The sequence below is a fragment of the Eulemur rufifrons genome, chromosome 9 (assembly GCF_041146395.1).
Source record: "Eulemur rufifrons isolate Redbay chromosome 9, OSU_ERuf_1, whole genome shotgun sequence".
NCBI lineage: Eukaryota > Metazoa > Chordata > Mammalia > Primates > Lemuridae > Eulemur > Eulemur rufifrons.
In genome coordinates, this window is record NC_090991.1 from 22,735,022 (window position 1) to 22,749,725 (window position 14,704).

At 47.9% G+C, this 14,704-nt stretch overlaps 1 protein-coding gene across 1 annotated transcript; it reads right to left on the reverse strand.

Moving 5' to 3' along the window:
• Positions 1-1,011: 1,011 nt before the first annotated feature.
• Positions 1,012-7,988, reverse strand: CCL5 (C-C motif chemokine ligand 5). The gene is made up of 3 exons (XM_069481036.1): positions 7,784-7,988; positions 6,760-6,871; positions 1,012-1,186 (listed from the first exon to the last, which is right to left on the reverse strand). Exons 1-3 carry the CDS (start codon positions 7,857-7,859, stop codon positions 1,099-1,101), a joined length of 276 nt encoding a protein of 91 aa, XP_069337137.1. The 5' UTR covers positions 7,860-7,988; the 3' UTR covers positions 1,012-1,098.
• Positions 7,989-14,704: the final 6,716 nt, after the last annotated feature.

Sequence of the window (14,704 nt, forward strand, 5' to 3'; positions counted from 1 at the left end):
GCAAATCATTTCCCTCTCTTGCCAAGGGTTTTCCTGACTACAAACAGGGCTAATAATAGCACCTACCCTGTGGGGTTATGAGGCTGAAAACGGATGACGGATGTGAGGGGCTGAGCCAATGCCTGGCACGTAGTGAGCTGCTGTTAACTACGGCTGTGACTATACATAATATCAATGTATATTCACGTGAAGAGACACATAGAAGGGATGGTTGGAGTAGTCTCACCTTAAAGTCCTGGTGCAGTCATGGAAAATCACAAAATACCTCATTCTCCGTATTTGAAAGACTTGAGGCATTTGGAATTGCCATTAATTCCCGTTAGGGGGACCAGGGTGGTGGGTTCCACTGGAGATAAGGTCAAGGGTGGGCTCAGGTGGAAAGGCCAACCCAAGTCTGAGGGAACAGGGAGACGCTGTGGCAGGGAGTGAGATAAACTCCTGGGGACTTGGGGGTGGGGATGTGGTGACAGTTGTCCCCCACACCCTCCCAGAGTGGATGAGTCACTTAGTTACTTTAACTGCTCTGCCAGCCTCTGCCTCCTTCTTGGAGAGCTTTTGCTCTCAGCCCTGCTCACCGGGCGGGGCCACGGCCCCCAAATCTAGGCTGGACAGCAGATGTGTGCAAGCCCCTGGACCCCAGCATGCTTAATGCTCGGGGGAAGGAGGGTTCCCGAGGAGGAAGTCAAACCAAGAGCCAGCTTTGTAATTGCAATGAGAATTTTAATGGAAAGCTGATTTTTCATATTTGCCTGTCAGCCCTTGTGAGGGGCTGAGATGGGAGGCTCAGGAGCTCAGTCTTCCTTCCTTCTTTGCCTCTAGAGGCACACTGGCTTCCTTCCTGGTCGCAGAGCCATGGCCAAGCCAAGGAGCCTGAAGCTCAGAGCCTAGAGACCTCCTTTTGACAAGGCAGAGCCTCAGTAGCTTGTCCGGGCTTTGGGTGGCAGAGGCTTTTATAAGTGCTGCTGTGTGGTGGAATCTGTGCCCTCCAAGGAGGGGCTGGAGGCAGGGGGTTGGGAGGAAGCCTCCCAGCCTGGTTAGGACAGGAGCAAGCAGCAACAGGAGAGTTTGTGCAAGGTCGTGTTCAAGGTGTCCTCCGTCCTAGCTCATCTCCAAAGAGTTGATGTACTCCCGAACCCATTTCTTCTCTGGGTTGGCACACACCTGGCGGTTCTTTCGGGTGATAAAGCTGTGGGAGAGAAGAGGAAGAGGGTGAGAGCCTGTCGGCACTGGGACAGTCAACTTGGAGGATGAGGTGGATTAGACATAAAGGAAAATGATGATGGTGCTGGGGTGGGGCACTTTTGGGGCTTCATAAGATTTTATTTGTGGCCTTGAAGGAGAGGACATGTCCTGTACTGTTGGATCAAAGGGCTCCAAGCCAGAAGCAAATTTGTGTGCAATTTCACTCTCATACAAACACAAAAGCTAAGGGGATTTGGAGCCTTGGAGCTCAAGGTTGAGCCAGCCAACTGCTAGCCTTTCTCGGCACTTCCTCTGTTCCAGGCCCTGGGCTGGATGCTCAAGATGCAGAGAGAATAGTGTCCCCCAAGGACAGAGTCACGACTAAGTGGGAGACAAGAAATACTTAAAAGAACATATGATTTGACTTTAGACCACACAGTGCCTGGCACAGAACAGACACTCAGCAAATGAACACATGAATACGACTAGACATGGGTGGGTGGGTGAAAGAAGGACATGAACTTGAGTCTTGATTTCACCGCTTATTAGTTGGATCACTGTGTGAAAATCATTTAGGGCCTCTGAGTCTATTTGCTAACCTCTAAAATGTGGATAGGAACAATCTTACTTGGCACAATTGTTCTGATGCTCAGATGATAATGGGTGTGAAGTTTTGAAAAATACCATTAATGTGGTGGTGGTGTTAGAATGCTGTGAGACCTCTCTGCTTCAGGGTGGCTCAGAGCAACATGAAACCAGAGGTCCTGGTACAGGACACTGTGGCTCAGAGGGGTTGAGGACCCTGAGACGGTGGTAATGTCAGAGCACGTCTACCAATGGACCAGCCACAATATGGAGGTCTGTGCGAGTTAGAGGCCTTCTCTCTACAGGTGTTGATGGTGTCAGCTGGAAGTATAAAAGGTGGGGCCCGTCTGCTGGGCGGCCTGGGCCTTGCTAGCCGTGCTGTCAAGTAACACGTTACTTCTGGGTCGGCCCTGCGTCCTTGGCCCTTTCTCAGTTTGGCTTCTCCATTAGGATATTTTCCTGCGCATTTTTTTTTTTTTTTTAAATTTGAGCATTGCTGTTGCTTAAGTTAGAACACCAGATAAAATATTTCAGAGGTTCTCGTGGGAAGAAAATTAACTACTTATTGTTGGACAGCTGGCCAGAAATTTATTTTTTAAATCTTATTGAGCCATACGGTATGCTACATTATTATGTGTCATAACAGAGGAATTATGTCTCAAAGAACACAGGAAATTTATAATTCAGCCTTTGCTTTTGTGATTACTATCATCTTTTTAAAAATATAAATATATTCCCTATGTTGAAGTATTATGTTCAAATACGTTCTGATTTGCTATGTACCTACCTCATTTAAATATCTTATCTTTTTTTTTTGTTTTTTGAGACAGAGTCTCACTCTGTTGCCAAGGCTAGAGTGCCGTGGCGTCAGCCTAGCTCACAGCAACCTCAAACTCCTGGGGTCAAGCAATCCTCCTACCTCAGCCTCCCAAGTAGCTGGGACTACAGGCATGTGCCACCATGCCTGGCTAATTTTTTCTATATATTTTTAGTTGCCCGGCTAATTTCTTTCTATTTTTTTAGTAGAGCTGGGGGTCTCACTCTTGCGCAGGTTGGTCTTGAACACCTGACCTTGAGCGATCCTCCCCGCCTCGGCCTCCTAGAGTGCTAGGATTACAGGCGTAAGCCACCACACCTGGCCTAAATATCTTATCACTCATTCATTCTTTGGTTTAATATTTTCATCTTTTCTATGAGCATATATCGGTGTATCTGTCAAAGTCACTAAGTTTGTGTGGTTCTCCTGATTCCGTGCTTAACAGCATCTAAAAAAATTTTTTTTAAAAAATTGTGGTAAAATGCACATAACATACAACTTACCATCCTCTATGTGTGAGCAATTTATGAAAAAAATTAAAAAAAAAATTTATCATCTTAATCATTTTTAAGTGTATCCTATACATTCTTGAGCCCAAATGTTTTCAGACAAAGTGAAGGCTCAGGTTGCCTGGTGAGAATGAGGATTTCCTGGTTGCTCTCTGGACGCTGTCATGGATTTGCTTTCAGGGAAGCGGCCCCATCTTTCCCGCGCCTTGCTCAGAGTGACATGCTCTCTCTTTCTCCCACCCTGGTGTGCGGCGGCGATGAGAAAAGGGGCTGAAGGGGCATTCTGGCCTCTCTTGTCTCCTAGAGTTTGTTTTTGTATTTGGGATGGTGTGGGAGCCTCAGACACAGACCCTGCCCTTGTTCAACCAGGAGTCATACAGGAAATCCTGCCAGACTTGCAGTCCGCTCTCCTTGGCACCCTCAGCCCGTGGCCGCGAAGTCAAAAGGCCAGGAAACCAATATCTGAGGTTTCCTCAAGAATGGAGGAAACGGAGGTTGCTCAGGTCTCCATTTCCTCCTCCTTCCGGCAACCTGAGATACCAAAGAACAGCCCCGCCTTGCCAAGTCTTCCCTCCTTGCCCACGTTTTTTGCACCCTCTACTTGCCTGGCTTCCCTCTTTTCACCTGCTCCTTAAGAGCAGGTGTTCTCAAAGTTGACGCCCTTTTCTCTATCTTGTTTTCCAGGTCTCTGGCCCTAGGCCTGGTACACAGTAGATGCTTAATGGATGTTTATTAAATGAGCAAGTGAATGCATGAATTGCATTCATTCCTTAAGTTTCACCTATGACTTTTGTGTATGTAATAATGCACTTAGGTGATGATAATAGTAAGTTAACACTTAATTGTGTACCTACTGTGTGCCAGGGAATACTCTAAGAATTTTATTGTTTTCATTAAGGATTATCATGACCCAGTGAGGAAAGTACTTCTATTATCCCATTTTGCAGATGAGGAAAGTGGGGCACAGAGAAGTTCAGTGAGGGGCCAAAGCTCTGCGAGTGGCACAGCTGGGGTCCTAACCAAGGCAGACAGGCTCTAGAGCCAGTGCTCACCAAGACTCGGCTTCATTGCCTCTTTTTTATTGGAAGACCCCTTCCTCCTACAAGAGAATGTCACATCTCTAGCCCCGTTCCTCAGCTCCCAGCCCTTCCTTTCACACTCCCTGGTGGCCATTTCCACAGGGCTGTCTTGCTGGCATCTTGGCTCTTTCATTTGTAAATAGCTCTTCCTGGAGACTTAAGGTGGTTCCACACTTCTCCAGCCATCTGGGTTGAAACCTCAGCGTCATCCAACCCCTCTCTCTTCCTTGCCCCTGGCCTCAAATCACCTGTTAGGGCTTGCTAATTCCACTTTCAAAGGTTTCTCACTCCTGGGCTGGGTGAGGTGGCTCACGCCTGTAATCCTAGCACTCTGGGAGGCTGAGGCAGGAGGACTGCTTGAGGTCAGGAGTTCGAGACCAGCCTGAGCAAGAGCGAGACCTCATCTCTACAAAAAATATTATAGAAAAATTAGCTGGGCATGGTGTCACCTGCCTGTAGTTCTAACTGCTCAGGAAGCCGAGGCTTGAGGACTGCTTAACCCAGGAGTTTGAGGTCTCCATGACGCCACGGCACTCTAGCCAGGGAGATAGAGTGAGACTGTGTCTCAAAAAAAAAAAAAAAAGAAAGAAAGAAAAGTTTCTTACTCCAGTCTTTCCTTTTCTTCAGGCACTGATCAGCCACCAACACTACTCACACGGATAATGACAACAACAGCCTCTTACCCGGACTCCTGTTTTCTAGGCTTTCCCTGTTCTAGCTCATTTTACACCTGACAGCTCTAACACTTTTGCTGTGTTGTCCTGACATTGCCTACATGCAGACTCTACATAAACCAAAGTAGAATCCTGGGTATGTTCCCTCTGCCTGATATACCCTCCCCACAGGCTTTTCTCTGCCAGGCCAAGTCTCTCCGCAAGCTGTTGTCTGTCTTACCTTTCTTACTAGGTTGTGAGCCCCATAGGGACGGGCTGGGATAGTGGTTTTAGTCATCTCTGCCTGCCCATAATATGTGCTCTGGGAAGGATTTTTTTAATTTTGAAAAATACTTGTTTTCAGATAAAATTAGTAGTGCTAAATATTACCACTATACTTTGAGAGATTCACGAGACCCAAAGTCCATCTTTGAATACCTACAACTGTGCCAGTGCCATGAAATTTTTTGGATTAAAAAACTTCACCCTTATATAGGAAACTTCATGATTGCACCCATTTTTTTTAAAGTCTCTATCATCTTAAGTTTCTTAAGGAACTATCACTAATGACTTTCCTATAGTAGAAAGAGGAGGCTCCAGAGATAGGTTCCATCCCTCACTTACTGTGTGGCCTTGGTTAAGTCAACAGACCTCTCTGAGTCTTAGTTTTGTTACCTGAAACATGAAGAGAATTATGCACACCTATCAGGGCTGTTATGTGAAATTTAGAGATAATGCACATAAGACATTTGACACACAGTAGGAACTTCCCTTGTTAAGAGGTGGGATCTCAATCTGTTGCCCAGGCTGGAGTACAGTGGCACAATCATAGCTCACTGCAGCCTCCAACTCCTGGAGTCAAGTGATCCTCCTACCTCAGCCTCCCAAGTAGCTGGGACTACAGGAGTGCACTACCACGCCTGGCTGATTTTTTAAATTTTTTATAGAGATGAGGTCTTGCTATGTTGCTCAGGTTGGCCTCAAACTCCTGGCCTCAAGCTATCCTCTATCCTCCCTCCTTGGCCTCCCAAAGTGCTGGGATTATAGGTGTGAGCTACCATGCCCAGCTGGCACTTCCTATGTAGTAGCAATTAGTATATTTTTTCAAATATATTAGCTCGCACATTTAAAGGTGAATCTCATTTCATTGTTTCTTCTCTAAGGGATGGTTTTTCTTTTCTTTTTTTTTTTTTCTGAGACAGGGTCTCACTCTGTTGCCTGGGCTAGAGTTTAGTGGTATCATTATAGCTCACTGCAGCATCCAACTTCTGAGCTCAAGTGATCCTTCTGCCTCCACCTCCCAAATAGCTGGGACTACAGGCTTGTGCTACCACACTTGGCTGATTTTTCTATTTTTTATAGAGATGGGGTCTCGCTGTTCCTCAGGCTGGTCTTGAACTCCTAGCCTCAAGTGATCCTCCTGCCTTGGCCTCCCAAAGTGCTGAGGATTACAGGCGGGAGCCATTGTGCCTGGCCTGGGTAGTTTTTTGTTAGTTTTCTACTTGACTGCAGTTAGGCCCCTGACCTCTGCCCTGTCCTCCCTAGTTCCTCGGAGGTTTAGGTGGATTTGACTGGATGTGGAATATGGGCCACTCTAAGGTTCTTAACTGGAAAGGGATGACTGAGTTGATCTTCTCCATGCAGGGGCATTCCAGACCACGTTCAAATAAAAGCCATGACAGTAAAGATGGAAGTCCTAGGAACCTAGTCCGTTAGAGTGGGCAGGATCCTCCAAGAACACCTTGTCTAGTCCTTTTACATTATAGCTGGGGCCTCTGAGGCTAGAGACGGAGGAGCCATGTCTGTCTGAGCAGCTGGATGATGGGTGGGAGTGGGTAAGGCACCCTCTCAGAGGGCCCCTGGGAACACTGGCCCTGGAAGCAAGAGGCGTCCCTTTCTCACCCCCCGGAGGGCTCCATGGGGCTGGGACTCACACGACTGCTGGGTTGGAGCACTTGCCACTGGTGTAGAAATACTCCTTGAGGTGGCTGCGGGGCAGTGGGCGGGAGATGTACGCAAAGCAGCAGGGCGTGGTGTCCGAGGCATCTAGGAGAAGGAAAGAAGAAAGGAGAGCCTTTTATTCGTTGCTAATATACACTGGCCATTGTGCTGGGCACTTTATATGATTTATTTTGAAAGGACTATTATCTTCCTTAGCAGAAACTGAAGCTCAGAGAGGCAAAGTCACTTGGCCATAGATACACAGTGGTGGAGAGGGGATTCCATCAGAGGACTGACTGAGAAGGTCTCCCCAAGCCCTCGTCTAATCCACTTCCCAGCAGAGCAGTAATGTTTATCTTGCCAGCCAGATAGAGCTGGGTTCAAATACCAGTTTCCTCATTTCCGAGCTGTGTTCCCTTGGGCAAGTTACTTAACCTCTCTGGGCCTCTGTTTTCCCACCTATAAGTCAAGGACAGCTACTCAAAGAACAGGTGTGAGTACTAAATAAGATGGTATATGTAAAACAATCAGCACAATGCCCGATCCTTAGTAGGTATTTAATTAGCTTTTATTATCCTCTGACAAGCCCCATTTTTTTCTACTTGTAAAATGAGAGAATATGATGGTCTCAGGAGGGTTTTAGTTAAGTGTTTAGAAGTTTCTTAGACACTCTGTGTGTGACAGGCATGAGTAGTCATATTTCAAGGTCAGCTTGAGCTACCCATGATGACTAATGTCCCCAGCATCAGGACACACTCAGTGAGGGGCGGGAGGGTGTAGACCTGCAGACACAGAAAAGCCGATCAGGGGGTCCCTGCCATAAAGCAGCTTAGAGATCTATCAGGGACAACAGGACATCTGGGTAAACCATGCATCCGAATGTAAATAATGGGGTCCAGACAGTATCCATGCCACAGTTGACAAGAGGGCAAGGTCCGGGCCAGTCACTGGGAGGGAGTGGGCATTCTAGGCAGAGGGTCCGACTCCATGGGCCGTGGGGTCAGGACCTGGACTTACATGGGGAGGCAGACGCAGGCGCGCAGACGGCGGCAGCGGTGAGGACGACTGCAAGGGCAGCCGCGGAGACCTTCATGGTACCGGTGGGCGAAGGCTGTGGGAGATCCACGTGCTGTCTCGGGCTCCTCAGCAGGAATCCTCTGCAGCGAGGGCCGGCCCTTTATAGGGGAGTCGGCCCCGTGGAGAGAGCCCCCCACCCCCACCCAGGGGGAGTTTCCAAAACAGCCGTCAAGCTTTGGCTGATATCATAAGTGAAATTGCACAAAACGGAAAAGAAAACTGAAATAGCCTCCGGAAATTTGAGTCTCTCTCTTTTTCTCTCTCTCCCGCCGCCCCCCTCACTGCCCTCCCATCTAGAGTGAGGACTAAATAAGATGATGTATACATAAAACAGTCAGCACAATGCCTGATCCTTAGTAGGTATTTAATTAGCTTTTCTTATCCTCTGACAAGCCCCATTTTTTCCATGTATGAAATGAGAGAATGTGACAGTCTCAGGAGGGTTTTAGTTAAGCGTTTAGAAGTTTCTTAGAAACCCTGCGTGTGACAGGCATGAGTCAGCCATGTTTCCAGGTTCCCCCTTCGCCCAAGCATGGGGGGGGGGCGGAGCTGCTTCCTCTGCTGGCAGCACCTGCTTCACCTTCCAGGGCAGGGGCCTCCCCAGAAAGCAGAAGCTGCTTCCTTGGGGACAAGGGGCAGTTAGGACAGGATCGGAAGCCACCGGATCTTTATTTGGTTGCCTTCAAATTTCCTGCTCATTCATTACAGATTTTATCTCCCTTCTCGCAGCTATCATTGTTATTCACTCAGCTCTTCATGTTCCTGAAAACTAGGAACTGCTGCCTGTCTGATCCCACTGATGGTCGAGGGAAGTAGTGACCATGGATGTGCTTAGGAGACCGTAAGGTGAGGTACAAACGTCACGGGGCCGTCTCTGCCCTCCCTGTCCCTTCAGTGTGCGTGGCCCACCATTGGTCCATAATTCCATATTCACTCTTGAAGTGGTTACTGAGAATTGCTGTGAGCCAGGCACTGTCCTAGGCACTTGCAGACACCAGGGTAAGCAAGGCGGGCCAAGCCCTGCCCTCGGGAGCTTGTTTGGGTGATGGGTGGGGGAGGGAGAGGAGAGACAGAGACAATAAACAAGCCAATTTACACCCCTTTATTGTGAATCATCGTTTCACTGGCCTTGTCTTAACGCCATGAACACAGTGACAGTGTCCTGTGCTTTTTCTTTTCCCTTTGTTTTTTGTATTCTCCCCCTGCTTCCCAACAAATGTCCTGGACATAATGCCAAATCAATGCTGGTTTAGGCTTGATATTAATAACTTCTTATAGCACCTAGATTAAGTACGTGGGCTCCCTAGAGTCCCATGTCTAGGTTCAAAATCCAGCTCTCTTATGCATTTATTTATAATAAAAGTTGTGGATATTTAAGGTCCATAAGGTATACAACATGACATTTTGATATACATGTACATGGTGAAATGATTGTTACAGTCAAACTAATTAATATATCCGATTCCTCACATAGTTACCACTTTTTCATTTGTGTGTGGTGAGAGCACCTGAAACCTCTTCTCTTGGTAAATTTCCAGTACACAATACAGTGTTGTTAGCCATACGCTGGCCCCCCTTATCTGCAATTTCACTTTCTGCAGTTTCAGTTACCCTTGGCCAACCGCAGTCAGAAAATATTACATGGAAAATTCCAGGAATAAAAACATAACTTTTATTACAGTATATTTTTATAGTTGTTCTATTTTGTTATTAGTTGTTGTTAATCTCTTACTGTGCCTAATGTATAAATTCAACTTTATCATACACATGTATATAGAGAAGAAAACATAGTATCTGTGGGGTTCAGTACTGTCTGGGGTTTCAGGCATCCACTGGAGGTCTTGGAACGTACCGTGCCGTACACAACTGCAACCCTGTGCCCTTGACCAGTGTCTTCCCATTTCCCCCACATCCCCACCACTGCTAACCACAGTTCTACTCTTTACTTCCATGTGTTTGTCTTTTTTTAGGTTCCACATATAAGTGAGAGCATGCGGTGTTTTTCTTTCTGTGTTTGGCCTGCTATTATTTATTAATAACCTTGAGCAAATTTCTCAGAGAAGGCGAGGGGTTCACAGACCCTGCAGACGATTGATCGGCCTTTCAAGTCCACAGGTCTGGTTCTTAGCAACCCTCATCCCTCCGGCCCTAACTCCTGGCGTCATCCATAAAACCAGGCACACAGCCCCCCCAGCCTAGCGCAGTCCCTCTCCTCCCCTCCCTGCCTCGCCTAGTCCTGGTTCCTTCTCTTTCATTCCCTCTTCCTAAGCTAAGCTGCTGCCAGCCAAGTCTGCAAGTGTGACGTTAGGAAACCAAACACAGGCAGAGAAAGTGAAACCTCATTTCACTGGATTCCAAAGCTTTGATCAGATGTGGATTTCCCCCCCAGGACTGTGTGGGGAGCAGCTCTGACTGTTCTGGCTGCTCTTAAAAAAATGCCTAAAGCAATAAAAGTCCACCCATCCTGTAGGAATCTGGGCCCCTAACAGAAGCCTGAGAGAAAGTAATTTCCTCCTGGTAGGCCTCACTTTTCTCCATCTGCAAATTGGAGAGTTGCTTTTGTTTCCTGGTCGTTTCTCTCCTCTGAGGTTGTTTACTAGTCTAAGTATTTCCCACCGGAGACAGTGAGCTGTTGTCTCACTCTTTGCTTCTGTAGGACCCTGCTTGGGGAGGTGCTCCTTTGGTGCTGGCTGGAGGATGTGCCAAGGCAGCGGGTGCCAGATGAGGCCTCCCAGCAGGCCCAGGGCAGTCGCCCAGGTGGAGGCAGGATTCGAACCCCATCCAGGGCTCTTTCCACAACATCAGCTCTGGTTTGCTCTTTCTGTGTTATTCTAGGCTGACCCTTTCCCTCCTTCCCTTCCGTGTCACCTAACACACATTGCACGATGTCAGGGGTACTAACTGTGACAACTGCTCTCATAGTTCCGACCACAGTCAGTCGGAGGGTTGCAGCTCAGCCTCCCCCACTCTTCTCGCCCTCACCACACAGGACAGCGGCTGTGCACACTCACTTGTTTATTGCAGCTGGAGACCACATGTGGCGCATTCGATGATCAGAACGGTGCTCACTGGCCTCTGGTTACTGGGGGAGCCCACCGCAAGTTACCCTGGGGGAGGGGTGGCCGTGGGAATGAGGCCACAGAGAAGCATCGGTTCCTCCAAAATTGCTGGGTGGCAGAAGACTTCGAGGTCTACTCCTCCTGATACTCTGGAGTCTGTTTTTTTGTTTTTCTCTGCGTGTTTGTTGGTGGCTTCTCCTTCCCCTCTCTCCGTGCATGCCCCGTCACGAGATTCCCCATCCCCTGCTCTTCAGCAGCTCTTGCTGCTGGAGCACACCAGCCCCTGTCCCCAGCCCCAGGGAGAAAGCCTGGGGAAGCAGGGCAGTCTTGGGGTTGGAATCAGACGGCACATACTCCTCTGTGTGTCCTCGTACAAATTATTAACGATGCTACACCTTGGTTTCCTTTCTGGAAATGGGGCTAAGAATACCTAACTCCTAGGATACTTCAGAGGATTAAGTGAAGTAATCAGCAAACTGCCCGGCACCATGTCTGGCACAAAGTACATGCTTAGGAAACAATTCCTTCCCTTCCTTTCCCCAGGCATCCAGGCTCCAGCATTTCCCCTCCACGCTGTCTTCCCCCTCCCAACAGAGGTGTTCTGCTCCTCTGGGCCGAGAGCTAAGAGGCAGGGGGTGGAGGGGGGCAGTTGGTGGTGATTTTCCATTGACTGTCAGGCACCATGCTGACACTTTAGGCATTATGTCACTTGTTAGGAAGAAACACATAGAAAATGGTGATGACTCAGACCCACCCTGAGCTGTCCCACCCTCTGTGCAGCAGACTTCGGACACTGGCCCCATGTTCTGTCCCTCACCAGATTTCTGTCTCGTAGAGGTTGGCCATAAAGTGAGACATCGTCCCCCCTCCTCCCTTCCTGGCTGTCTCTGCAGGCCAGCGCACAGACGTGTTTCTAAAGCGTTTCACAGACAGGCTTATAAAGGAAGTGACAGAAGTTTCAGAATTTTATAGGATTCTGTGGTTGTGGTCTGGATTCTGCCCCCTTTTTTTGAGCTAGTCCCAGGAAGCCCATTGGCTTCTTGTCCATTGCTTCCACTTTCAGGGATGCGGAGGGGAAGCAACGCAGAGCACTCGGGCTGGAACATTCCGAGGCATTGCCTTTTTGAACACCGCTAGATTGTGTGCGGAAGTCCCCTTGGGGACTTTCCTCAACTTAGGGTTTGGAAATTCTGCACCTTAGTCATTCCTTCTAGAGTCAGTTTTGGGTGGTGAAAAGGGCAAGGGATTGGGAATTGGGAGACCTGAGTTCTAGTCCCAGTTCAATTCCAGACCTAATTGTTAGGTTGTGGCAAACCACTGGCCCTTTGTGGGCCTCAGTTTCCTCATCTGTGAAATGGAAGTCTGACGGTATTATTTCTGAGGACTTTTCCTTCTCAGTTAAAAGACACAAAGGTAAATATCTCTAGTATGCTAGAGAGAGATTTGGGAGCAGGTGTCCTGTTGCCCCTGAAATCAGTTCACACTACTCCTCCTACAGGAGTTCCCTCTCATCCTTCTGACGCCGGGGACTCACCTCATTGCTTAGCTCATGCCTCCTTCCTTCACTCTTTCCAGTCCTCCACCCATGCATTCCTTTGTCTACTCATTCACCTCTCCATCTCGTGTCTGTTAAAATTCTTTCTTTGTAAGTGGAGAAAACTTTTGTAACTGGGAGTATGGTGAAAACAACACTCAACCTAGGTTTTCCTCTGCTCTCACACTATCAACACTATCAGCTCTCTCTCTCTCTCTCTCTCTCTCTGATGTTCTTCTGCCCTTGTGTGACCAAATGTGTGGGACTTTCTCCCCACACACCAAGCAAGCAAGCAATCAATTCTGCAGCAAACATCAGCTGGGTTTCCTCCAGTTAATTTGATGCTGACGCCATCTGTCTGGAAATAGTCTCAGAAACCACAGGTTGAGGGCTTGTTCTCACAAGACAGCTCCATCCTTCCCCCAGTTGCAGGTTTGGGCCCCCAGAATGTCTGACCGACCAGCTTCCAGTTGGTGCTACCATGACCCCCTCTTTGGGTTTGATTAATTTGCTAGAGCAGCTCACAGAACTCAGAGAAAAAAGTTCGATTTGTTATACAACATATTTTAAAGGGTAGAAATAACCAGCCAGATGAAGAGATACAGGGCGATGTCTGGATGAGCTTCTGTCTCGGTGGAGTTGGGTTGCACCACCCTCCCAGCACGTGGGTGAGTTCTTGTCCACCTTCCTGTCACCCTCCACACGTTGAGCTGTCTGGAAGCTCTCTGAACCTCGTCTTGGGCCTTTTATGGAGAAGTCTTATTGGATAGGCATGATTGAAACGTGGACAAACGTGTCAAGATGTGTTTGGGCAGAAAAGGTGTGTTCTGATACTAACAAACTGAACAAGTCACCCACTAAGGCCCGTCTGGTCAGATTTTTCTTGGCCTCTCTGGCATTCCTTCCTCCAGGCAGGACCCTTCTTGGAATGAGGGTCTTACGACCCACAATCAGATTAGAGTCCTGCCTTGGGCAGGTGAAAGGAGGGTAGGAGAACATGAGAGAGAGAGAGAGAGATTCTGATTCCTGAGGCCTAAAGTACCCCAACATTATAACAAAAGACTGTAAGATTGTAACAAGGGCTATGGGAATTATGAGCCAGGAACCATGGAGATATATAAATAAATAAATAAGTAAAATATCACACTAACTTAGGAAAGTAATGTCTTGGGGGAGATGTTGAGTAGCTCATAGAATGGGTAGGACATTGGAGAGACTGGCTTGGAACAAGGGCAAGTGAGACACCAAAAAACCCTGGGTGTTTGGGAAATTGGAACTGTTTGACAGTCTCATCAGGGTACCATTGTTAAAATAAATGTGCTCCAGTTAATTTTCCTATCCCCTCTCACTCTATGAAAGAGTCACAGTCCTAGGAGAGAGAGTGTGACCAGCCAAGCTTGTGTCATTTGCTTGCTTCTTGGCTGGGAGAAGATACAGCACTTGGTTTGCTATAGCACTGAGACTGTATACCCTGGCAGGGAGAGATAATTCCATAAAAGGATGTGAAGGTGATATTTGGAAGGGGGAATGGATCCTAGCAGAAAAATAAAAGCAAACAAATGAACTAAGACTCTACCCACCAGTCACCCACTCCTCTATCCATCCATCCACTCATCCATCTGTTCATCCATTCTTCCAGCCAACCAACAACATACCTTTCTTGAGTGCCCACCATGTTCCAGAGTCCATGCCAGGCACTTAGATACGGTGCAAGGCCAGCAATCAGAAACACTCCAAGACCCTCCTCACAAAAGACTCCTCTGCAGACCTAAAAGGATGATAAGGATATGGGGGAAGAAATTCATATATGTCCGTGTACTGGAGGGTTCAAACCAACATCACTAAGGACATGGTGACTTCTTCTGGATGTGGGCAGGTAAGAGATGGTTTTTGTGAACATCTCATACTGCCCTGAGATTACTTAACATGTGACAGAACAGACTATGGCCAGGATGAGGCACCAGAAAACCGGGGTCTGCCTCTGGTCTTTGCTTCTCTCTAGCAGTGGGCAAGTCCTACCTCCTTTTCCTGATCTATACAATGGGAAGAACGAATGTAAGAATCCCTGCCTAGTCTATCTCAGAGAACTGCTGTGGAGCTGAAATGGGTTAATGGATGTGAAGGCACTTTCCAAGCACAAAGAAAGAGAAGTCTTTTCATCGTGGCTACTTCTGTTTGCAGAGTGGCTGATGATAACACCCAGGGCCCATGTGCTACTGCGACTTCTTCACACCCTCACTGCCTACCACCCAGCGATAACCTTGGAGA

What these genes read in the sequence shown, in the direction of transcription:
- CCL5 (XM_069481036.1), bottom strand. Translation starts at nt 7,859, where the DNA reads ATGAAGGTCTCCGCGGCTGCCCTTGCAGTCGTCCTCACCGCTGCCGCC. An exon ending in GCCTGCGTCTGCCTCCCCAT is followed by an intron (nt 6,872 to 7,783) that starts GTAAGTCCAGGT and finishes TCCTTCTCCTAG; the next exon opens with ATGCCTCGGACACCACGCCC. An exon ending in TGCTCCAACCCAGCAGTCGT is followed by an intron (nt 1,187 to 6,759) that starts GTGAGTCCCAGC and finishes TCTCTCCCACAG; the next exon opens with CTTTATCACCCGAAAGAACC.